General features: G+C 36.0%; 1 protein-coding gene across 1 annotated transcript; it reads left to right on the top strand.

Moving 5' to 3' along the window:
• Nucleotides 1-571: 571 nt before the first annotated feature.
• On the top strand, nt 572-24,917 carry LOC121420963. Its single transcript, XM_041615522.1, has 6 exons — nt 572-796; nt 9,982-10,146; nt 20,219-20,301; nt 20,630-20,730; nt 21,542-21,591; nt 23,660-24,917. The coding sequence occupies exons 1-6, from the start codon at nt 656-658 to the stop codon at nt 23,786-23,788; spliced, it is 669 nt and encodes a 222-aa protein (XP_041471456.1). The 5' UTR covers nt 572-655; the 3' UTR covers nt 23,789-24,917.
• Nucleotides 24,918-26,732: the final 1,815 nt, after the last annotated feature.

Raw genomic sequence — 26,732 nt, 5'->3', positions numbered from 1 at the left:
TCTCACTGCTGCATTTTAGCAATTTAACAGAGTGTGAATGGTATTTTCACATAGTCCTCTATATCTGAATACACTGTGATCACTCTGTATGGCATTGTGCTTTTTCCAAGTGGGAACCCTTTCTAATTATTGTGGATTCATTTTAATCGATTTCTACATGTAATCCTCGTTAGATATGAACTCACTCCCCCTCCCCCAGTTTTTGATTAAATGTGATAGATCATTTTATCTGTGAAAACTTTGTCAGTTCAAAATCCCTAGACGACACTCCGATCAAAAGACGTAATGAGCCCCCCCCCCACCCACAAAAAAATAAATAAAAAAGAAATGACGGGGCACAACACAACATGTACAATACAAACAAGCAAAGCAAGCGAGCACATAATTCGGCCTTTTAAAAATGACATTGTCATTTGGTAATATGATATGACGTAATTCTCACAAATATAATTTAAAATACGCTTTTCATTTCCCTGTGCACTTTCACCTTTTTTTCTTTTTTTTCACGGTGGTCAATTTTTTTTTCACTTGTAGCTTTATTTCTGTCTCTATCTTTTTAAACTTGCAGCGTTGCGTAAAACGACTATTCTTGACCCTTGGTTGACCTCTGACCGGAAACCCGTCGCGGGGGTGCGTGATTGCGACCACGTGGATTATGGAGGCACTAACGGTTCCTCCCCTGCCATCGATGGGGCGGAAGCGGGTAACAACACGAGGCGGTGTCCCTCAGCTCACCACCAAAAGCTCTACAGATCTATTACCAATCGAAATGCGCATTGGGACGAGTAAGGACGCCGTAAGTTATCGTTTGTTTTTAAAGGGGAATGAAACCTTTGGAACAAGAAGGCTTGTGTCGAAACAGAAAAATCAAAGAATAAGAACAAAGAAAGTTTGAGAAAAATCGGACAAATAATGAGAAAGTTATGAGCATTTGAATATTGCAATCTCTAATGCTATGGAGATTCCCCCATTGGCAACGCGACAAGGATGTGTGATGTCACACATGAACAACTTTCCCTTTGATGGACTATAAAATACCCTGAAAATGTGTCTTTTTGCTTTTTCGTATGGTGATACAAACTCTTTATCCATGATGTATTCTTTAAGAATCTGTATAACATGCCCTCCTATAGAAATAATACATGTTCTACTGATAGATGTAATAAAAGAGGCAATTTAAGTGAAATATATACTAAAGTAATGGGGAGAGTTGTTCAAGAGTGACATCACACATCTTTGTCGCATTGCCAATGTGAGGATCTCCATAGCATTAGTGATTGCAATATTCAAAAGCTCATAACTTTCTCATTACTTGTCCGATTTTTCTCAAACTTTCGTTGATCTGTTTCTTTGATTTTTCTGTTTTCACACAAGCTATCTTGGTCCAAAGGTTTCATTCTCCTTTAATCCTTTTTGTTTGCTGAAGATGGTTAAAGTGATTGGTTAATATTGGTTTGACTTTTAAAAAATCTAGAAGGTCACACTTGTCACCTGTGTCTGTGATATGTTACAAAAATGAAGCCCAGAAAAAACTGCATTCGAAAATAATTATTTAGTGATTCAAAAATTGAAATATAAAGTGACCAGAAGCACCATCTTAATTTCATCCCATACACTTATGTGTTTACTATTTAGGCGTCTATAAGACGCCTATTTACAAAATCGGGGTTTGCCTTGTAGTTTTAGCTTTTCATTCTCAATAATGGTTGTTTTTAGGGTTTATTAGTTCTAATACATGCACTTGTACACATGTTTCATCTTGGTTTGAGAATTTTTTAAATCGGCTGCTCACAAAGTTAAACAATACCTTTAAACCAGGGGGCGGGTTGTCTATATTTCTTGTATGATTGTCATGTTTTCCGTGTTTACTGCCCTAAACATCCTGGGATGATTCGGGATTTCAAAAAAGGGGATTGGGATCAGAGATGAAAATGCAAAGAGAACTTAATCCCTTTAAACTGATAGTGGCCTCATGTAAATTATTAAAGAGAGAGGTGGGCTCCAAATGAGAAAGGGGGATGAGAAGAATAAGGAGAAGAAGAAGAAGATGAAGAAGAGGAAGAAGAAGAAGAGGAAGAAGAAAAAGAAGAAGAAGAAGGAGGCGGAGGAGAAGAAGAAGAAGAATAAGAGGAAGAAGAAGAAGAAGGAGGAGAAGAAGAAGAAGAATAAGAGGATAAGAAGAGGAAGAAGAAGGAGGAGAAGAAGGAAAAGAAGAAGGAGGAGGAGAAGAAGAAGAAGAGGGAGGAGGAGGAGGAGAGGAAGGAGGAGAAGAAGAAGAAGAAGAAGGAGTAGAAGAAGAATGAGAAGAAGAAGAGAAAGAAGGCGAAAAGGAAAAAAGTGGAAGAAAAAGGAGAAAATGAAGTAGAAAAGGAGAAGAAAAAGAAAAGAGGGCAAGAAAAAAAATGAAATAAAATCAACGCTAAAATTCATATACAGGGAAATATAAATATCAACACCATCCTCCGGCGCAGGCATATATATTTATCTAGATTTAGACTATATCGCTCTGTTATTAAAATAGATCACCAGATTCTGTCTGAGATTTAAATGGATTACATTGTAATATCTATCTATCAACCTAGCTCATTGCCAGTGACAAGCGAGGTTATACAGCGATAGTATGATGCAATATAAAACCGTTACCATGGTTATAACGAAGAACGAATAGGTTTGGCAAAAAAACATTTTAATCAATATCGATTGCTCGAAGATGAATTTCAATGATTTTAATAAAAAAATGGTGATGTAAAATTACCAGGCAACTGAGGCAAATGGCACAATTCAATGGTAACTAAAACGACGACAACAACGATGATGATGATGATGGTGGCGACGATGATGATGATGATGAAGATGTTAGATAAAGTTGTGGGTCTGAATCCTTTATCATCGTAAAACAGGGCTTGATTCATGTCATAGCCTTTACCTTTTGATTTAATACAAAAAACAATATTGATATATAATATCATCTTTATGATCTTGGGAGCATCTCACAAAAGGTCTTGTCGGATAAAAGGTCCGTTTTATCCGATTGTTACCATAGCAACATTGCTTCTCAGTCAACCAAATTGATGGAAAGTTTTCAGATATGACAACTTGTCCTGTCGGATGAAAAATGTTATTAAAACACTCCCCTGATCACGGAAAAAGAGAGGATGTAGGATATTGGGACTCCCCCGATGATTGTTTATTCACACATACGATTCCGTTTTATAATTATGAGCGTTTTGAGAAAATATTATATAAATAATTAATATATGAATAAAAAAAATCTTTGGATGGTAAAAAGAATCTCATTTTAAATCAGATATTTATAAATTTGTCAATGTAATTCTTTTCAATTTTTCTTAATTACTTCAACTCAATTGCTATTGGGGGATTTCGACTTCTAAAATTGCTTTTTTTGTGTGCATATTGTGAAAAAATGGCAAAGCGCGCCCGAGGGTACAGATTTCATGTTACTGCGCACGCGCATTAGGATCTGTAGTCTCGCCCTGGAGCTCTGTCGGAGCGGATTTAATCCTCACCAATCATTCATGGTGTCGAAATTGGATTTTTAGGGATTAATTTTTGACAGCCAACCAATAAGGGCTTTTTGCTTCATCGTTTGCAGAAATGTGTTACAATTATGTTGATAGCCTGGGTTTATTGATGGGGGGGGGGTGAAGTAAGAAAAATAAACAAAGAGTAAAGGAGCTTTCAAAGCTCTAACTTAAAGAAAGATTTGAAAATATAAGAATAAACGCGTATAATGTAACTCATGCACTAAAAGAACAAAAAGAAACTGAAAGTGGCCATGTGTTGCCCCTATTTTTTTTTATTTCATTTATTTTTTTCATTTATTTATTTTTTTTTGGGGGGGGGCTCATGACGACACTGCCAGCTTGCAAGATATTTTGTATGTTGTCAAGTCGAATTTGATAACTGTGTTTAGCATTGCGACACGATAATGTTGATAATTGATAAACCAAGTCCACTTTTAAATAGCCCAATATATTAATTTGGTATTCAAAAAGTAAAATACATCAATTATCATGTTTGAAAGAGGAGTTCTTCTTCCCACTGTCAGAAACTTGAAAATTGAAAGGTTAATAAAAGGTGAGACACAAGCGTTCTTTGACTGACCCCCTTTTTTGCAGACTGCTTAATGGATGTTATACTGCGATTGCACAGAGTGCATGTACCATGATTGGGTGGACCCCAAATTTCAAACCTTCTTTATTCTTTGAAGCTCTCACTGAATTACTTCTACATCCAATCATGTATTTGATTTGGTTATTCTTGATTAATTTCCTAAAGATAAGTACAGTTTTTGTAGATCTTTCGATGTGCTTTTTTCAAGCTCAATAAATATCTAAATTATTCATTTTTCGTATTTGTAGTTGTTTATAATATGTACTTGTGTACATTCCACGGACCTACTACCAAAATTTGTCCATGGTACATACAAAGGAACTTTTGCTGGCAAGCACCATAATCGTCTCTGGACTGTGTTGGCGCTCAATAAGACGTCACTATTATCATTATTATTATCATTATTATTATAATTATTATCATTATTATTATTATTCTAATTATTTTCATTATTATTATTATTATTATCATCATCATTATTATTATTGTCATTATTATCATTATCATTATTATTATGGTCATCGTCATCATCATCATTATTATTATTATCACTATCAACAATTCACTTTTGGCGACTTACTATTGGATTTTGTATTTCGGAAGGCATGTTAATGATTATCAAAGAATTAAACAAAAAATATGGATTTGTCCCATGCTCATCCCATCCATTAAATCGTTGCTCTAAAAAACCGGGCCTTTAAATACGATATTTTTCTCAAGCCGAACTGCATGGCGAAGATGATTAGGGCAGTCACAGCTTGGTGCTTTACTCATAATATCGTTGATGAGGGGGTTGCCATGGTGACCACGCTCCAAATACCATCCTCATCACCTCGTCATCCAGAACTGTTTCAAAACAGATGCGGATCTATATTTCTGTCTCAGGGGAAGGAGGTATGGACGAGTAAAAGGGTGGAATGTTCTGAAACTCACGATGATCTACACGAATCCATTATTTATCCGTTTAAATTTTCCCCGTTAATACTACACTATAAAAACATGAAGTGCTAATATTTAGCACTTAGAGTGTTTGTATAGTGATTGTGGAGCGTTGTGGCCCAGTGGATAAGTCTTCTGACTTTGAAACAGAGGGTCGTGGGTTCGAATCCCAGCCATGGCGTAATTTCCTTCAGCAAGAAATTTATCCACATTGTGCTGCACTCGACTCAGGTGAGGTGAATGGGTACCCGGCAGGATTAATTCCTTGAATGCATAAGCGCTGAAAGGCAGCTTGAGCTAAAGCCGGGGTAATAATAATAATAACAATGCGCCTCGGAATAGAATCTTTCTAGATAGATGGCACTATATAAATGCCTATTATTATTATTATTATTATTATTATTATTATTGTTATTATTATTCTACTACGAGTGCTGATTCACTAGTTTAAAATTGAACTAGAAAATCAGCACTCGTAGTGTAGTCACTATACAAGCACTGTAAGTGCTAAACTAGCACTTCATTTTTACAGTGTAGAAACAAAGGGTGGAATCAGAATCGGAATTCAACAGAAAGTTGGATTTTTGTGAGAAATCATTCGAAAAGGAGCTCAGAATATCGAACGTAAATTATCAATATCACCGTCGCCATTGCTACACTCTAAAAAATGAAGTACTTATTCAGCTCTTAAAGAGCGTGTTTCGTGACTGCACTTCGGAGTGCTGATTTGTCTAGTTCAAATTTGAACGAGAAAAATCAGCACTCCGAAGTGCAGTCACTATACACGCTCTTCAAGAGCTGAATTAGCACTTCATTTTTTAGAGTGTACTAACACATGTCACGGTTTTGGTCACAATAATATGATGATGATTATCACCATCACCAACACAACAACCATCATCATCTTCAGCAGCAGCACCACCACGAGCACCGTCACCACCATCATTATCATCATCGTCATCATCATCACCATCATTATCATCGTCGTCGTCATCATAAACATCATCACCATCTTCACCACCATCACCACCGTCCTTCTAATCCCTCCTCCTCCTCCTCTTCTCTAAATCATAACATCATCATCACCATCATCATCATAATCATCATCATTATCATCATCACCACCACCACACCACCACCACCGCCACCACCACCACCATTATCGTCATCACCATCATATCATCTTCCACACCGTTACCATCATCATCACTATCACCACTATCATCACCACAATGACCGTCAACATCATCATGATCATGATGATCATCATCATCATCACAACCACCATTACCATCATCATCATCATCATCACCGTCACAACAAAACTCCATGAAATCTTCATCACCACCAGCACCCTCCACGATCATCACCGCCATCACCTTCATCATCAACCTTATGCTGCCCTTCTTCGTTTCTTTTCTCTCTCTAACGTGATTCTCATCTAATGATAACATCCTCCGTCTCCTCCTCCTCCCCTTCCTCATCATCAATTCATCATCATCCCCACCACCGCCTCCATCACCACCACCACAAGTCCACGACCATCATCACCGCCATCGCCTTCATCCCCAACAGTATTTTTAATGTCTAGGTCTCAGCTGATGTCATTCTCCGTTTGTTGCATTGACGCCCAATGGCGACAATGCATTGTTCTTGTTCCATATTCCTATTCCGTAATTGCATTGACGCCCAATGGCGACAATGCATTGTTCTTGTTCCATATTCCTATTCCGTAATCTTCTTCTTCCACCAAAATCCCATTTGTTTAACACATGGTTTTGTTAGCTCTACCCTGGCTCCGTCCTTCATCCAAATTCAACCAAATTTGGTACACATGTTGTCCAGCATCTCTAGTTGTGCCTCTCGTCTTCCAATTTCCAAAATCACTCATGCATGACCATCCAGGCGCCATTTTGTCAATTTCAAGTCCATTTGCATACCATTCTTCATTCTTTCATATCTCAGTTATCCTTTATGCTAAAGACTTCTAACAAATTGCTATAGATAGTCCAAGAGTTGCTCCGTCATCTGCGACGTATAACTTGACCTTCAAAATGCCATCTTCATGCCTTAAATTCAAATCCAAAATAACCTTCCTTCAAAAACTTCATATTTATTAAAATGTAAAGTCAAAAAATCGTAAAATGGCCATAATTGTCTTGTTTTTATTCATTTCGAGCTCATATATTCAGGAGTTGATTACAGTATCATATCATACATACTACTCAGTTTTCACGCATCACTGATTTTTCGTCATTGAAATAGCGCCCTCTAAAGTTTCAAAAACACTTACCTTTGAATGCTCCTCATTGCGTCATGCATGGCCAAACCCGTACCCTTTCTTGGATTTAGGGTCTTCAAGATATGCCCTTTCATGCCATTTAAAAAAATATATACCTTACAACTGACGAAATATCTGAAAAATGCTCCCCAAAATCAGCAAAATACCCCAAAAGGCACTTTAATGCCAGCACAACTTCAACTTGCTCTTATTTCCTTATTATTGAAGCTTATTCTTTCTAACTTGGCAGATATGAGTATTGATATATACTTCAACAATTCGTTAATGTTTTGTAACAGAAGCTAACAAATTGCTGACGTCAGCTTCAAATTATTGTGCAAAACCTTCATTTTTAATGTCTTTCTTTATATGGCATTTACTTCCGGTCTATTGCCTCCCCACAAATAAAAGTGGTATCAATGTCACCGCATTGGAATACTCTTTCCAGTGATACCAAATACGACATAGGTTACAACAGAAAATTTCAAGATAAGTCAATCTGAACATATGGTATACTGCTTGCTCACAATGCACACATTTTCAACAACAACGTATGGGGTGCCAAATGGTCTAAGAAATTTTACTCGAGAATGTAACTTCCTATGGACAGCAAAATGTGCTAAAATCCAATTTGATTGACATGTAATTTTTGTTAGTCCTCCCCTGCCACCGTTCCTCATCCAAATTCATTCTAATTTGGTAGACATGTTATCCATAATTAGTGACCATAACTTTAGAAATAGCGCCCTCTATTGCAAAATCTTAAAATAGTTGAATTGCCATAACTTCCTTGTTTGAATTTATTTTTGTCTCATATTTTCAGGGTTTGCCAATTGTATTATTTCACATAATCCAACTGTGTTTTACGCATCAGTGACCATTCCTTTAAGAAATACCGCCCTCTAATATTTTGAGAATGTATATCATCTAGAGTTTTCTCTCTATCTCCTTCTGTTTCTTGCCTCTATTAAATCAGAGGCGTCAATGCATGCACATCGTTCTGAAACGATTGCAGTTCTAGTCTTCTTCTTCTTCTTCTTCCACCAAAATCCCATTCGTTTAACACATGGTTTTGTTAGCTCTACCCTGACTCCGTCCCTCATCCAAATTCATCCAAATTTGGTAGACATGTTGTCCAGCATCCCTAGTTGTGCCTCTTGTCTTCCATTTTCCAAAATCACTCATGCATGACCATCCAGGCGCCATTTTGTCAATTTCAAGTCCATTTGCATACCATTCTTCATTCTTTCATATCTCAGTCATCCTGCATGCTACAGACTTCTAACAAATTGCTATAGATAGTCCAAGAGTTGCTCCTTCTACTGCGACGTATAACCTGACCTTCAAAATGCCATCTTCATGCCTTAAATTCAAATCCGAAATAGCCTTCCTTCAAAAACTTCATATTTATTGAAATGTAATGTCTAAAAGTCGTAAAATGGCCATAACTTTTCTGTTTTTATTCATTTTGCGCTCATTCTTTTGGAAATTGATCACGGTATCATAACACACATGCTACTAAGTTTTCACGCATCATTGATCTTCCGTCATTGAAATAGCGCCCTCTAAAGTTTCAAAAACGCTTACCTTTGAATGCCCCTCATTGCGTCATGCATGGCCAAACCCGTACCCTTTTTTGGATTTAGGGTCTTCAAGATATGCCCTTTCATGGCATTTAAAAAAATATATACCTTACAACTGACAAAATATCTAAAAAATGCTCCCGAAAATCAGCAAAATACCCAAAAATGCACTTTAATGCCAGCACAACTTCAACTTGCTCTTATTTCCTTATTATTGAAGCTTATCCTTTTTAACTTGGCAGATATGAGTATTGATATATACTTAAACAGTTCGTTAATGTTTTGTAACAGAAACTAACAAATTGCTGACGTCAGCTTAAAATTATTGTGAAAACCTTCATTTTTAATGTCTTTCTTTATATGGCATTTACTTCCGGTCTATTGCCTCCACACAAATAAAAGTGGTATCAATGTCACCGCATTGGAATACTCTTTCCAGTGATACCAAATACGACATAGGTTACAACAGAAAATTTCAAGATAAGTCAATCTGAACACATGGTATACTGCTCACAATGCACACATTTTCAACAACCACGTATGGGCCGCCATATGGTCTAAAAAATTTTACTCGAGAATGTAACTTCCTATGGACAGCAAAATGTGCTAATATCCAATTTGATTAACATGTAATATTTGTTAGTCCTCCCCTGCCACCGTTCCTCATCAAAATTCATTCTAATTTGGCAGACATGTTATCCATAATTAGTGACCATAACTTTAGAAATAGCGCCCTCTATTGCAAAGTCTTAAAATAGTTGAATTGCCATAACTTCCTTTGAATTTATTTTTGTCTCATATTTTCAGGGTTTGCTAATTGTATCATTTCACATAATCTAACTGTGTTTTACGCATTAGTGACCATTCCTTTAAGAAATAGCGCCCTCTAATATTTTGAGAATGTATATCATCTACAGTTTTCTTTCTATCTCCTTCTGTTTCTTGCCCTCTATTAAATCAGAGGCGTCAATGCATGCACATCGTTCTGAAACGATTGCAGTTCTAGTTTTATCTTTATTTTCTTTCTTCTTTATTTATTTCCAGCAACCAGCAGCTATCGTCAAACAGCGACAGGTCCAACGCCTTGAAGTGCCTGGCGAACCAACCCGTAGGAAATCTTCCACAGACATCGAACACCAACGAAGGGCAGCAGAGATGCACTTTGAAGCAACCACTGTCGTAGAAGGCGGCATTTATATCAGATGCGCGGTAAGCATTGATTGGTCAATCAATCATTTTTAATGTATTTTGTCATTGAATGCTCTTTAGCTTTCTATTTTCAATCATGACTCGTGTCTGTCAAGTTTTAAATAAACATACCTATAAAAAAAGGTAAGTAAAATAATGATGATGTGTTGCCTATTCATTCACTGGTGTGGGTTATATTACGAGTGCTCAGTGCACTCATTATCTATTACATCATACATAGAGTTAATCATGTATGGTGATTAATTCAAGTAGCATCACGTTACCAAACATATTCTAACCAGAATGATGTTGAAACAAAACTTTCATAATGACATTTTATTCTGTGACGAACCGCGAGCCGATGCAAAAACCTGAAATGCGCACAAATTGCCGATGCAGAATCGGCTTTCTGGGGGGCGATTCGTGAAAGGACTTGTCGGACGTTTTATCCGACAGTTACCATAGGAACAGTGCATTTCAGCCAATCAAAATCACGGAAAGATGTCAGATCTGAAAACTTGTTGGATAAAAATATTGATGAAACGCTCCCCTGTTTACACGTAGTAAAAAAGCCGATTCTGCATCGGCTCGCGGTTCAGAACCTACTACTTTGGTGGTGCAATTTGCCGGTTCTGAACCGCGAGCCGATGCAAGTTAATCGCGTTTACACTGTACCTATCCCCAATATTGCCGCGCGTGCGCTGCCGAGGGTGCCGGTGACGTCATAATGAATACACGTAGTCAATCTGCACCAAATCCGCCGAGGAACCAAATCTGCAAACTTCCAACCGCGTCAAACCCGGCGGATATGGTTCCAAATATGAACGATATCTATTTTAGCTTCCTAAAATGTTAAGATAGAATAGATCTTGAAAATTGAAAATTGCTGCGTTTCATTGTTGTATACTTGTAACTTTCTGTTTTTACCGAAACTTTCTGGGAAAAAAAGTCGGGATTTTCCGAAATATCGAGAGCTGAAAATTAATAGTCAAAGTAAGTCCAGCACGTAGCACGATGAGAACAGAATCCCCAGCGTGCTTCAAAATATTCTGTATATTTCTAAGAAACAATGAAGATAATATCAAATCTGTTTCATATATAACTGTAGAAAACTAATAGGAAACACGTTAATATAAAGTTTAATTTACTATACATTCACTACATGAAATGAAATATGCACGTTATTTTCGTTTACACAAAAAAAATCATAAAGTAATATTTTGGGCATTTTTATCTCAAAGATAGTAACTATATTTTGTTCAAAGGGTGACCGCTAACTAATTACAAGTAATGCAAATTAGTTGATTGCTTTCAAAAACTTGTAATCGATACCATAAAAAAAAATTGCTTCATGACAACTGGCATATCATTCTTTATCCCGGTCGTAACAAAATTCGGGCAATAATAAAGTGAGCCTAAACCTGGTCTAAGTGACCAATCACAAGGAATTAAACAACTGAAATGCGGGTGCGGAACAGAAATAATGAGTTACGTATGTTAGATAGGATATATCAGGAATATTGGAAGTTGCTGCGTTTTATTGTTGTTTTCCGTGAAAAAGAGGTCAGGTTTTCCCAAAATATGAGCTGAAGAGGAATTTCGAGGTACATGTCCGTCATGAACATGGCACGTTGAGAAAAGAATCCCATATGTGCTTCTAAAATTTGTAATTTTACATTTTGAGCGTCAGTTGTTCTGTTGTATAAATAAATGTAAAAAGATAATAAGAAACAAGTTAATGTAAAGTTTAATTTACTTTACATTAATTACAATGAATAAAATATTAAAGATTTTTAAATTTACATTAATATATCATTTAAGAATATTTTTAGCATTTATATCTCACTAAGGCATCAAATATAGTAACTATAACATTTTTTTTTCAAAAGGTAACAGCTAACTAATTACAAGCATTGCAAGTTTGATGCCCTTCTCTCAAAGATTTGTAATCGATACTACACGAATTTGGCTTTACGATACTTGGCATATAATTTTTTTACCCCGGTCGCAACAAAAATCGGACAATAAAAAATGTGAGCCTAAACCTGGTCTACGAAGCTCAAAATTTCTGCTCGCGCTCCGCACCCGCATTTCATATTTATTTTCCTTTATTGTCTGATTGTTGTTACGACCGGGGTAAAAAAATGATATACCAAATAACATGAAGCCAAATTCGTGTAGCATCGATTACAATTTTTTGAGAGCAAGACAACAAACTTGCATTGCTCGTAATTAGTTTTGAAAAATACAATATCAATTGTTTGTTGTTCGAATCGACATGATTTAAGCAAGCCACGAACCCTATTACAAACAGACTAAGCACAAAAGAAAACGGGCGACAATGGCGCATTGCACGTGTCTACTGCTCTTAAACATTCTCCTAAACATATTTTCCGCCACATTTGCACAATAGCCCCTATGTAAACGCGAAAACAGCGATTATCCCTTTAGATTGTCATTATTTTGTTTTGTTGTTACCTTTTAGGTCATAAGGTTCAGCAGTGTACCTTCACAACTGGAAATTCACTTGTCGGTGGGAAAATATCGTGATCGATCCCAAAGTATAATATCGATTACGAATCATTGAGAAAAAAAACCTTTGAAAATGACTTTCAAGTACTGGTACATTGTAATTTGTTACTGAAACAATATGATACAGGATAAACGGGAAGTATAGATTAAAGATTTTTGCTGCAGGAGTGTGGCATTCATCTTTATACTGAAAAAATACACATCTGGTAGGTGTGATAAACATTTTTTTCCTACACAAAATCTATAATTTCATTTATGAAAATAATCATGAGAAAAAAGTATTACTATTTCTCCATTGGCGTCAAACATATTTTCCCAAATCAAGCATTAATAATTTCAGCTTTTTGAAGAACAACAAAAACATCCCTTTTTCGTTGGATTTCAGTGGTGTATTTAGTTTACCTCAGTAAACCTTCTCATCCCTCAATACGAATGAACTTTATATTACCATTTCTTTTTATATTATTATTCTTCATGCTAATGGTTGCATGATATTACACACTGCAACTTTTTCTCTGATAGATTAACCTGTGAATGAAAGATAAAATATTGAAATGACTTTATGATCATAAATCCAGCCACTATCGATGCATGAAAAATAAGTTATCTTAACGAAATATATTTGTACGTGCGTTCATTAAACTGTAAAAAAAAGACATTGCTATAATTTCAAATTCAATAACATTTTATTAGTAATTAGATTTTTATAACATTATCAGTGTTGCTTTGTGAACTTTACTCTATTTAGACAGTTCTAATTATTTTTTAGCTCGGAAAACCTCACTTACCAAGCGGCGTCTATTTTCTCAACGACGAAATAAAGTTCATCTCTGTCAGCACCCATTTTGTCCACTTTCCACTTGGTCACGTGATCTTAGATGGTCTTACCGTAGTTTACCAACAACTGCCTATAATGACAAATTGGTCGTAAAAAATACGAGCTGTGAAATTCAATATAACTTCATAATCGACCTCGAAATATTGCATCGATTACAGATTGTTAACCCCCCAAAAAACAAACACCGAAATATGATTGTTTTTAATGCTTTAAAAAAATAAAAACATTATAAAATATTTTTAATTACATGGTATAGGAATAAAAGTGTGACAAATTTAGAATTCTTTTTTTATTAACCTGTTTTTTTTACTTTTAAAAATATTTAAGATATTATTTGACCTTTCTAGGACATGCAAGCATTTAAAGTGCCCGCTAATTATGGCAAGCACAATTTTCGTAATGCCATCCTCAAGACATGAATAGAAAGTGTCCCTCTATCCCAATATTACCGGTAATATCTCTTATTAGTTAGCTTAAACCATGGAAGGTTCGGTAGTCGCTATACAAAAAAAAAATCACAAAGGTTTGGAAAATTCGAAAATAGCAATCAAAGAACAGTTAAAGGGATGTGTGTGTGTGTGCATTTGAGTTTTGTCATACGTGTATCAATCTTTAGGATGTGACGTCACGATGAAAAAAATGAATACGCGTATGCTGGCTTAATGGTGTGCGAGATTTCCATGAAATTCCTGGATTTTTTTATAAGTTCCCAAACCATTCCTAGAAGCGTCAAAATTTCCCGCATTTGGGTTATTAAGGAACCATTGAACCGCACGCATTCACAGGTACCTGATGTCCACTGGCATAAGTTACGCGCCCACACGCGAATTTCTTCTTATCAGCACGATAATCATATTTACCGTGCTCGGAGAAAGTTGATTTTCATCTTTTACGATTTGTCACTACTTATGTTGGCAAGAAACTTTATTTACACAAAATTTACTCCCGTATTTACTAGTATTAATAATAATAGATTAAAGGAATCAAATTCGTGAAAGTTGTTGCATTATATATAATAAATATATGTTATGCAATATAAAATGCAGGAATTTCAATCTTTAATGGTTCCTGATGACTTATCTTTCTTTTCTTTACATGGTCGGGTGTGAAATAATTTCTCTATTGATAAGCAAAGGGTAGAGTTTAAAAAAACAATTCAATTTTCTGAAAATTTCAATGAATTTTTACCGTTCGCCATCTGGGAATGCTGCTTGTTTATGACGTCATAAATCAAATTATTGAAATTCTAATAACTTTTTCATCTTTCCATGGATTTTTCTCCAACCTTCTGCAATATTTAGGATTCACTTTCTGCCGTTGTTACAATAACTCTTTTTATATGGGGGGGGGTAGTAAACTTTTCTCTTTAAATGCAGTGAAACATCATTATCGATCACAAATTATAGCATCGATTACCGATGTGAAAAACTCAACATAACAGGGCAAAATATATTCCTTTAATTTTTGGTGGGTTTTATTATAATTTATATATGAAATTTTAAAATTACATATATTTATATCATTAATATTAAATAATGCAACAACTTTCACGAATTCGATTTGTTTACTACATTATTATTAATAACTAGTAAATAAAACAGTAATTTTTTGTATAAATAAATTTTCTTCTTGTCTAGAGAACAGTGATAAATCGTAAAAGAAAAAATATACTTTTTGCCCGCACGGTAAATGTGATCATCGTGCTGATAAGACATTCGTGAAACTCTTAAACTTCATCATTTTTCTCTACACCCTTTTTGATGAAATTTTCATCTTTCTGCTTGCTTGATTTTTCTCTATCAATGTAACATTTGTCTGGGCTGGACTTTAAAGGACAAGTCCACCCCAACAAAAACTTGATTTGAATAAAAAAGAGAAAAATTTAACAAGCATAACACTGAAAATTTCATCAAAATCGAATTTAAAATAAGTTATGGCATTTTAAAGTTTTGCTTACTTTTAACAAAATAGTTATATGAACGAGCCAGTTACATCCAAATGAGAGAGTTGATGACATCACTCACTCACTATTTCTTTTGTATTTTATTATATGAAATATGAAACATTTTTATTTTCTCGTCATTGTCATGTGAAATGACGTTTCATTCCTCCATGAACACGTGGAATTCCATTATTTTAACATTTTGTGCTTCAGGCAAGGAGGTCCTAACCGTCAAATTCGTAAAATTGAAATATTGTATAATTCAAACAATAAAAAACAAAAGAAATAGTGAGTGAGTGACATCATCGACTCTCTCATTTGTATGCAACTGGCTCGTTCATATAACTATTTTGTTGAAAATAAGCGAAACTTTGAAATATCATAACTTTCTTATTTTACATCCGATTTTGATGAAATTTTCAGCATTGAGCTAGTCTGATTTTTCTCTATTGATTCAAATGAACATTTTTCTGAGGTAGACTTGACCTTAAAGGGGGGGGGGACCAGCAGGTACCTTTATGTATACTCCATTTTGATACAATAACATATGGACGAAGAGCATTTTAATATTCAGTTCCTCATTTATTGAATAAACTTCCTGATAATATAAAAGAACGCTCTTTTAAATATATGTTAAAGTGATACATTTTTCAAAGACAAATTCTACTTCTTGATAATACATTATCTAGTAACTGGTCATACTTCAGTCTAAAATACGTATGGTGCCTAACATAGGTAATGTTAAATCATGTATTTAGGTTCGATATGATTTTTTTTCTATCTCCTCATTTTTCGAACTGCCTTTAATTCGCTAAAAGACTTAAATGTAATTTTTGACACCGGGTCAAGAGTTTCCAACGACCGTTTGCGTTCTTGCACATAAAACGCTGCGTTTTTAAGACTTGTCGCACGATGATTATAAAGCACCATGCGTCCAAAATATTTAACATTGTTTAAAACCTTCCTACGCATAGCGCTAATACAAATTCGACATTAAAGATAAAAAGTTTTATATTTCATTTGCTAGTTAAAAAAGCATTGAAGTGGAATATGTCAATTACTGCAACAAATAATACTTATTCTTAAGTCATTGGAAAATATATTTTAAAAAGGGAACCCAGATTGAAATTGAACATTTTTTTAGATTGTGTTGGATTTTTTTTTTCCAAGTTTGATGTTTTGTGTTTTTTAAGACAAGTTCACCAATAGTTGCCATAATGCCTGTCGCATTTCCAGTTATTTGTGATCGATAATGATGTTGTAATGTATTTAAAGGGGGAGTGCACCCTGAAAAAATTGTAAAAATCGCAGAAAATAGTTTAAAACATTGCCGAAGGTTTGAGAAAAATCAAAGAGTGAAAAAAATAGAATTTCAATTATTTGATTTGTGACGTCATAAACTAGCAGCACTCCCATATAGCGAATGGGTAAAAATTCAATGAAATGTCATTTTCTCAGAAACCCCCGCCAAGTGAGTTTTTGGTATCCTTTCTTCAAATTGTTTTTGCTCCCTCATGCGTGAATGAGGAATAATCTAAGTAATATCAGATGAAAGAAGAGATTCTAAGCTTTACATTGGTAGATCATTAGTCTATTTTATTAATGATTATGTTATGGTAATCATCGCTAAATCTCGGTTTCGTTTTTTCTGGGACGCACTGTATATGACTTTCATATTTTATGAAATAAACATGTCATGTTTGGTATCAAATTAAAGCTAATGAAACATCAAATGTAAATATATTGATTACTGGGTATTTAAATGACATTTTTGTCAGTTAAACATCATTTTAGGTCATAAAAGGTCAAATTGCTGTGAAATAAAGTACATGTAATACATATAAGGCGAAAAATATCATGTTTTAAATACAAATTAGTTAGGAATTATGTGCATTTTGTGCTGAAAGTTAAAGAGAAATGCCAGTAGTTGCAGTAAATACTGATTTCATGAGAAAGTCTGTAAAACCAGGCTTAATTGTCAGTATATCATCGAAGATCTACTCTAGATCTGGTACAGTTACATAAACTGAACTTTGTGAAATCTTGAAATCTACACTGAAAAATGTTCACACTGAAGATCACCAACACAGATAAGCGCACGTGGGACAGTGTTTAATTATTGCCTTGAATGTCGTGCCCGACGCTTGACCCGAATCCTGAGCCTATTTGCTGATTTCTCAGCAATTACACAATTTCTTCCAGAATCCTTTGGCACACATGCTTTATTTATACAAACAGACACTTTGGTCGTCATTTCATTGGATTCTGTACGAACTCATTTTGATTTCGTTAAGTTTAGGATGCGCATATTAAGAATCCGATGGGTGCGACCTTGGCATCTTGAGAATTTTTATTTCTGGGACGTCATAAACCACACAAACTTTCTTACATTCTTCTTAGTTGTTGATTTTCTATTGTGAGGAATAAACGTATCATGTTTGATATCAAATTATAGCATTTGCTAAATGAAATCCACAAATATGAATCACAAGGCATTTATGTTGCATTTAGACCAATTAAAGGTCATTTAAGGTCATGGAAGGTCAAATTAGGTCACAAATTTAAGCATTGCAACAAATAATGCGGACTCATGAATCTCATGAATGAAATAAAACAAATGGGTTATCATATGTATCTAGGGCTTTAGGTTATGTTGAGGATGTGTATTTTAAGAATCTGACAGGGGCTACTTTGGTTAAATTGGGGCAACGTCATTTTCTGACGTCATAAACCACATCATCCTATTCACCTAGGACAACCTCTTAATTATGACTTATCTATGATCCAGTGTATGGAATTAACATATCATGTTTGGTATCAAATTAAAGTTTATGAAAAATGGATTGCGCACTTATACAAAAATAAAACACACTGTGTCATAAACAACAACGGCTATGCCTAATGTCCTGTTCCACATTTTATCAGTTATCTTCTGAAGATGTCATGGGAGTAGAAGCATATATAATTTTTCTCTGACGACACTGATATTTCTGTTCTACCAGACTGTTCTCCTTTTTGGGTTTACAAGTCTTCTGCATCCTGATGAAAAGGCAATCGATATGTATGGTATTGAAACGAGGAGAAAAAGCTGGCTGTGCACAGACAATTCCTTTCATTTCAATTTTGCATTGGGTCAACATTCTAACCCCCCACGCGTCAGCGCCACTTATAAATAAGAACATAATCATAAAACACTCGAGCCCCGCCCACAAGACTGAATTGAAGTGATCGGAATAAGTTCAAGTGTAGAATCGATTATTATTAAGTTGTCAAGGAAAACCGCTTAATACACAATAATCTTTTAGCTTTTAGTGTTAAAAAATGCGAAAAATTGTTTTTAATAATAAAATTGTTTATGTAGACAAAATTGTTTATGTAGACAAAATATTTTATAGCAAAGCTTTTTGCAATATTACCAGTTTGTTGTAATCAAAGTAAAGTTCAAGTATAAACTAGTTTCAGGAAAGATAAGTATATTATATAGAAATTTTAACGTCTCTTAAAGCTGTTAGTAAAATATCATCCTGTTCTAACCTTTATGATTACCATGTTTCATGTTCAATGTTGTATGTCTCAACCACCACAGTCATGACAGTGCGATGGCTTGCGGCATCGGATTCCGTGACGGTGGAGGCAGCGGAAATCGTCTTCTTGGAAGCGCTGGGCGACGCATTACGCCTAGTGCTAAAATCTACTTGTAACGGGCAAATCCTGTTTGATCAAATACCCTCCGTTTATACAATTCGTTTGGTCTTACCCAAAATGGTCCAAAACCAATTCGGTGACACAACACGACACTTGCTTCTGTGTGACATTTGCTCCGATTTTTTTTATCTAAGAGGACCTATGTTTTATAGGATTGTAACAGAGCTTTTGGTACAGAATATTGTAAAGATGTAGCTTTGGAGGTTATATTTCATGCTTGGCAAAGCGTACATATTTTCTATCGGAGGTATTATCGCCAGACCAAATGTCGTGGAACCCCGAATTCGTGTACATTTAGCTCGTTTAACAGTAATTTGTTCAAATTGCTATTACGAGACTATATTTCAATGAATAAATAAGTAAATAAATGAATAAATCAATAAACAGTAAACAGCAATTTTGTTTCATATTCAAACCTTAGAAGGGGGCAAATAAGTACTCGTGAAAAAGTAGCAAATGTCACTAGATTGAATGATATAGCTCGAAGTGCGAGTAAATATTTTTGGTGTACATTGACATGATTGACTTGAAAACGGAGTGTTTTAGTCTCATCAACCCCCCTTGAATAGTATTATTTATCTCATTAAACAGGAAGTGCGAGTACCAGACGTGACGAACGCATCTCGGCTCTAAGCAATTTTTTTTTCATTAAGTTGTGTAAGAGAGAAACACCCTATTTCTTATACGTACTATAATAACATAACATAAAATAATTGTAATACCCCCACGTTTATCTCTCTTCCTGTTTTTTTCTCCTTTCCTCCATTTTCTTTCTTTCTTTCTTTTTGGCCAGCCGATGGGGTGGGGGGAGGGGGGGGGGGGCTCATCTGTTGTTAAGTTACTTCTGAATTAACCGCACTAGCCGTGTCATGAATCTGGTGTTAAAAGCCGTTGTGCAAGATTTGTATCGGGGGGGGTGACTTTTCATCACCCCCCCCAGATACAAATAAACACTGATAAAACAACTTTTGAACCTTTGTATTCTATCTCCACCCCTCCCCTCCCCTCCGTCTCACGCTCTTCCTCCCTACCCCTCTCTTTCACTCTCCCCCCCCCCCCCCCCTTGTCTTCTGCAGCTGAATGACATGGAAACGTTTGCCCAGTTGAGTACAGCGAGTTTGAAAAGCGGAGTCCCGACAGAAAAGGCCAAGCTGCATGGGTAAGTAGCTTTATGAAACGGGACCTTCGTGCTCACTTTGGTTAAATTGTTTATAATTATTTTTAAGACTACCCCCCCTCCCCGCTGTCGCGTGTAGGATGTATAATCCCCACAGCGATTATTATTATGTCCACGATATTCTCTCATATTTATTCTCTTCATTCCTCTCTCATTCGTTCCCCCTCCAACTCTTTGCCGCTCCCTCACATTTCATGTCCCCATCCCCCTCTCTCCATCTCTCTCTCCCTCCCTCTTTTTTCCTCTCTCCTCCCTCCCCTCTTGTACACACACATACACCCTCGCCCCCTCTCTCCCTATGTCAATCCAGAGTCTCAAGAAACGTCAAGACGAACAACGGTCGACAGACAGCAGCCTTACGTCTTGGTCCGATGCTACTACAGACACCGTTTGAGATCCTTGAAAATAACGGTGAGAATATATCAAGGGAGACATTTGTTATTGTGTCCCCTCCCCTACTATTTTGAGTAAGGAAGACGCATTCCCCTGAGATTTCTGCCAATGGCCATGAAAATAATGTTATTATTTTTGTTATATTTATGACCTTTATAAAACAAAAATGACCCTTCCCCTTTGAAAAATACTGGATCCGCCCATGTCCCTTGTATGAATTTTTGGTTATTCATGGGAAAGTTAGGGATTAAAATCTAGGAAAAGAAAAATTGTGTACAGCCAGCGACCCCAAAACCAACAATCAGTCGCAGTGGAAGGTGATCTCTTGACAGCCAAAATAGTAATTTGATCTACAAATAGCAATCTTTTTTAAAGAAAGCTTATCTAATGGAGGTCTTTTGAGAGGCATGGAACTCCCCCCCCCCAAAAAAAAAAGTTAAATAAATAAAGCAAAATCAACAACCAAGGAAAAAGGGAAGGAATGTAAAATCGTGAAATCTAATATTATTTCTCTGAATCTTATGTCAATATCATTTTTAAAAATAGATTTTAGTATTATAAAGGTAAAAAAAAACCTCGCTCGCTTGCATTTGTTTAGAACTGTCGCCTCTAATTGCCATAACTGGCCCCCTTCACATATTGACTCGTTATGCCAATGGGTGGCAATTTTTTGGTGTAGTTAAGGGTGGTAATAAGATGTATGAAGGTAAATGATGTTTGGGAGGGTTATGTTGCCGAGAACCTGATATTCTACCCCCAAAAATCAACATTATCACCAATCTCTCCCCAATCTTATTCTTCTTTTAAATATTCTCTCTTTTAAATGAAGATTCAAAAGCCTTGCCCGTTATTGGAATAGATGTCTTACGGAGGTGTAGGGTAAGTTTGTATTTTATTTACTTGTAGAAATTGTTTCACCATATAATCACAGAATGGAGATCTAAAGGCCATCGCACACCTTACGACTGTTCGCGATTCGATTTTGAAACATATCGCATTTTGCTCATTTTCTGAAAATGTGAAGGGAATATTTTATTTCATTTAAGGTTGAAATTAATTGAAAGAATACTAATATAACCATATTGAAAGATTGCAAGCCTTTATTTTAGAGTAAAGACCAAATTAGTTTCAAATACTAGCCAATCGCACGACTGCTATATATATGACGTCGTTACGACTAGATATAGCACCAACGGGTGTTAAAGTAGAAACTAAAGGTGTTGCATTATCGCCCAAGGGTGTTGAACTACACTACAAAAACACTGGACTTAACACCAGCCCGGTATCTATATCGGTCAACGCCAGAGAGTTGTTGAAACAACACCAATTAAGAATCAAACCGATATTGATGTCACACTAATTGTGATTGCCTAAATGCCACATTGGTGCTAGCCTAAAACTAAACCAGTGTTGTTTCAACACTTCTCTGGTGTAGATCGATATAGATACCAGGCCGGTGTTAAATCAACACCAGCGTTTTTGCAGTGTACCACTGTAAATTTAACATACGAGTATAAATGAAAGGTGTGGTCCTCTACACTCTCCAAATGCAAAAGAGATAATCTAGTCCCTAATCACATCCCTCTTGGAGTGAAGATACTAGGGAACAATCCCTTTTGAGTGGACTGTAATCCTTTAAGTGTACATTACGGCTCTTTTTTGAGTGAAAGACACGAGGCAGTTCACTCTAAAAGGAGTCATAATGCACTCTAAAAGGATGTACCAAATGGATTGGTCCCATTAGCGTACCTATGGGGGCAGACTCCCCCCCCCCCCTGACGAGTCACAACTGATCCCTAACGAGCCACAAGTGGCCGCTCCTTTTAGAACTTAGGGCAGAGGTTTTTTTTTTTTGGGGGGGGGGCTTGTCAATTTTTTTGGCGGACGAAATTGCCCCCCCCCCTGTCGAAAATCATAGGTATGCCAATACCCTTTTTACACAGGCTAAAATTTCCTTTACCCCGTACTATAGGTGGGGCTAAATTGCCATTTAGCTCCACCTATAGTATGGGGTTAAGCTTACCCCACTTTCTTTTTACACAGCATTTTTGCAAAGTGGGCTAACCCCACCTTTAGTACGGGATTATTTGGCCCTGCAAAAAGCAGGGTTATCCCAGCAATTGCAGTGCTAAGAGCAATAATACGGGGTTAAGATCGCTAGTGTAAAACGAAAGTGGGCTAAGCTTAACCCCGTACTATAGGTGGGGCTAAATAGCAATTTAGCCCCACCTATAGTACAGGGTTAAGGAAATTTTAGCGTGTGTAAAAAGTGTATGAGTGAAGTACTTGTACTACGAATGATCGACAAAAACCACTATTCCGGGGTTAGCGAGTTTCGTGTGTAAAAAGCAAGCATTCCTTATCCTAATTTGGCATGTGTGAAAAGGAAAAAAAATAGTACGGGGTTAAGGATAGTACGGGGTTAAGAAAATCCTGTGTAAAAAGGGTATAATTGGTCCCTAGTATCACTGTGATATCAGTGGGATTAGGGACTAGATTAGTCTTTTGCATTTAGAGGCCCGTATTCTGAAGTCAGGTTTAACTTAGACCATGGTCTAACTCTGTGCTAAAATTATGGGAAGCCAAAAGCGTCCAAATTTGTATTAAGTTGTATGTTTCTTATGTTAACTGTGCTCTTTCCTGATTCATCGATGGTGAAGACAATCATCTCTTTATACTTCCTAGACAACTATGAGTGGTTCGAGAGCAAAATGAGTCGAAATATGATGTCTCTACTTTTAGTGATTTATGTAACAGTTGGCTATCCATACTCAAATCACAACTTTAAACCTGAGTTTCAGCTAAACCCGACTACAAAATACGGGCCAGAGAGTATATACACAAGTTCACACCAAAGTTTTTGCCGTTTATATCTTTTCATGATACACTGTCTCACGCCATCCCCCTCCCCCTTTCTCTCTCTCTCTCTCATATTACTGGGCGACAGTGTGTGATTGACATGGACCGGTCCCTTTTAACGATAGGTGGGGATCTTGGCGGCGCCATCCCTCTCCTTTCAGAAGACGATGTTTTCCACGATTCCAGATTGGTACGGTCCAAGTCCTCCTTAATCTGACATTCAAGACATGCGATTGTGACGATACCATTTTGCCCAACAGGGGTGCGTTCAATTTGAATTAGCATTTGTTTGAGGAACTGAATTTGTCTGCATGAATCGGACACACAGTCGTCAGAGAATAAATGGGATCAGTTGCTCTTGAAAAGTGTATTCAACTGTCTTATCGATGTCATAAAGCTCCGGAAGTTCGAAGTTTTGCACTTAACGTTAAAATCATACTGTCTTTTAATATGTACAGTGGTGCTAAAAGTGACCAGAAAACGAACACATTTCAAGTGTTCAAGTTCTGCCATGTTTTAGATACTTAGTTGTGAAATAAGGTGATAAAATATAACATCCAATAAAAATTGTTTCTCTGGGCTCACCAATCATTGATTGTTGTGTTGTTGTCTCCATTCAACATTCAGCATGAAGGAGTGTATTATTTTCTGTTGGGGCTCACAAACTCTTTAGCACCACTGTACATGTATATGTAAAAGTTTTTAGAGAGTAGAAGAATATATGTAGTCTGCTGTGCAAATCCTTCATTCGAGTTAAGGGTCTGAATATGCAGCCTACTCATGCCTTGTGTACTCAAGGCCCTCTCGCTGAATTGAAACGGCAAGTAAGAAGTTTTGGATGCTAGTCTTTGCGTGGAGACGCACATTCAATCGGGGTCTGTGTGTGCAGACTAGGATATATTTACGTTGCATGTTATTTGTGATGGTTTTAAAAACAACAGAGTACATGTATTGTGTTTTTGTGTATCATTTTATATTGTCATGTTTCCTAAAAAAAGCTTTCAGTCTCTTTCAACATAATTCTGCATGGTAACAAATAAATATACTTCTAAAATGCATTTTGGAGACCAGAGAACAAAAGTAATATATATATAATAATGAATAAACAAATGAATAAATGACTGAATAAAAAGATTAATAAATGAATGAAAAAATGAATAATTAAGAAATTGGCACAAATACATTAAAGTCAATTGGCACAAATACAATAAACTAAATATGTAAATAAATACAAATAAATGAATAATTTTAAAGAGGCACAAATACCCCCCCCCAAAAAAAAATAAAAAAAGAAGAAGATAGAATGCCAAATTCAGGAAGTCATTAACTTTCCCAACAAAGAAATATATATATACCAATAAAAACTTTTATCACAGGAAACAAACTAGACTTTGAATCATTCAGATTAGGTACTTAGATATAAAATATATATACTTTATTCATGTGATTCAGAATAAAGAAAGCATAACAACAGAATTTCATTCACATGAACATAGAATTAATTCCATACATTTACATCTTGATGATATTTCACAGTTTTGTGGGCTAACATTTCTATTTTTTCATAATAATGATATTAAATATTCATTACTTCAATTTCTACAGTTGTTTTAATATTCATTATTACAATTTTTTGAATATTCATGAGTGTTGTTCATTATATATCAATCTCTAGTTAGTTGAATAAAAATGGTTTCCTCCTACTGTTCCATATTTGCTCCGGCGACAATTGCTCCGGCGACAATTGCTCTGGCGACAATTGCTCTGCTGCAAATGCCCCACATTAAAGTGGTTGGTTAACAGTGATTTGACTTTGAAAAAATCTGGGCTAGAAGGTCACACTTGTCACCTGTGTCTGTGATATGTTACAAAAATGAAGCCCAGAAAAAATTATGTTCGAAAATAATTATTTAATAGTGCTTCAAAAATTGAATTATAAAGTGACCGGAAACACCATCTTAATTTCATCCCATACACTTATGTGTACTGTTTAGGCGTCTATAAGACGCCTATTTACAAAATGGGGATTTGCCTTGTAGCTTTAGCTTTTCATTCTCAATAATGGTTGTTTTCAGGGTTTATTAGTTCTAATACATGCACTTGTACACATGTTTAATCTTGGTTTGAGAATGTTTTAAATCGGCTGCTCACAAAGTTAGACAATACCTTTAATGGAATTACCAACTTCAACCATGCATTTAAGACTATACCCTATCTTAACCCTAAACATAACATAAAACCCTATTGTAACCCTAACTAACCCTAACCCCAGTGGGCACGTTGTGGTCTAGTGGTTCTGACTCTCGCCTTTCAAACAGAGGATCATGGGTTCGAATTTTAGCCATGGCGTGTTCTCTATCAGCAAGAAATATATCAACACTGTGCTGTACTCGACCTAGGTGAGGTAAATGTCAGGTAAATGGGTACTGGCAATTAATAATTCCTCAAAAAGCTGTGTGCACCTGAATCGGTAGCCTAGCTTATCCGGGTAATAATGATACATGTAGCAGGGCTCGCTGGGAGAACAGTTTTCGGAACTGAAGTGGCTGCCCTGGGTAATTATGCCGTTATTAAGATTATCATCCTATTAGACGAAATAAAGCCCAGAGCAATTGTCGCCAGAGCAAATGTCGTGTCACCATGGTAAACATGTATACCTTGTACATGAAGGGCACAGGCAGAATGCCCTTGTATTACTTTGCACACTATTTTACAACTTCTATCACGATTAATTTTTTACAGTCAATACTTGTATGTGGATGATTAGGTTATTTATATGTATACGCTGTACATTAGAAGTCAAATATTTTCATAATAAAATGATAGGCTTCATTAAAACAGTAATGTAAATTATTTTGTTTTACTTGTTGCAACATTATATTAAAAATAGTGCAATGTATTAACAGAAGTTGGTATAGTAGTTGAATAGTCTTGCTTCTTTAACCAACGGGTCGTGTGGTCCAGTGGTTTGAGCATTGGACTCATAATCGCAAGGTTGTGAGTTCGAATCCCAACTCTGCCATTGTCTCCACTTTGATAAAAAGGCCCAAGAGTGATATCTGTCGTCTATAACGTCAGCCACTATGGCTGACTAACCTAGACGTAAAATGTTTCCAAGGTAATTGGTTATATACCAGCTTGGCGTTTACCAGCAAAAAATA

The sequence above is a fragment of the Lytechinus variegatus genome, chromosome 9 (genome assembly GCF_018143015.1).
Source record: "Lytechinus variegatus isolate NC3 chromosome 9, Lvar_3.0, whole genome shotgun sequence".
NCBI classification, from domain to species: domain Eukaryota; kingdom Metazoa; phylum Echinodermata; class Echinoidea; order Temnopleuroida; family Toxopneustidae; genus Lytechinus; species Lytechinus variegatus.
Note: the sequence above shows the minus strand (reverse complement) of the source record. Positions and strands in the feature narration are given on the sequence as shown.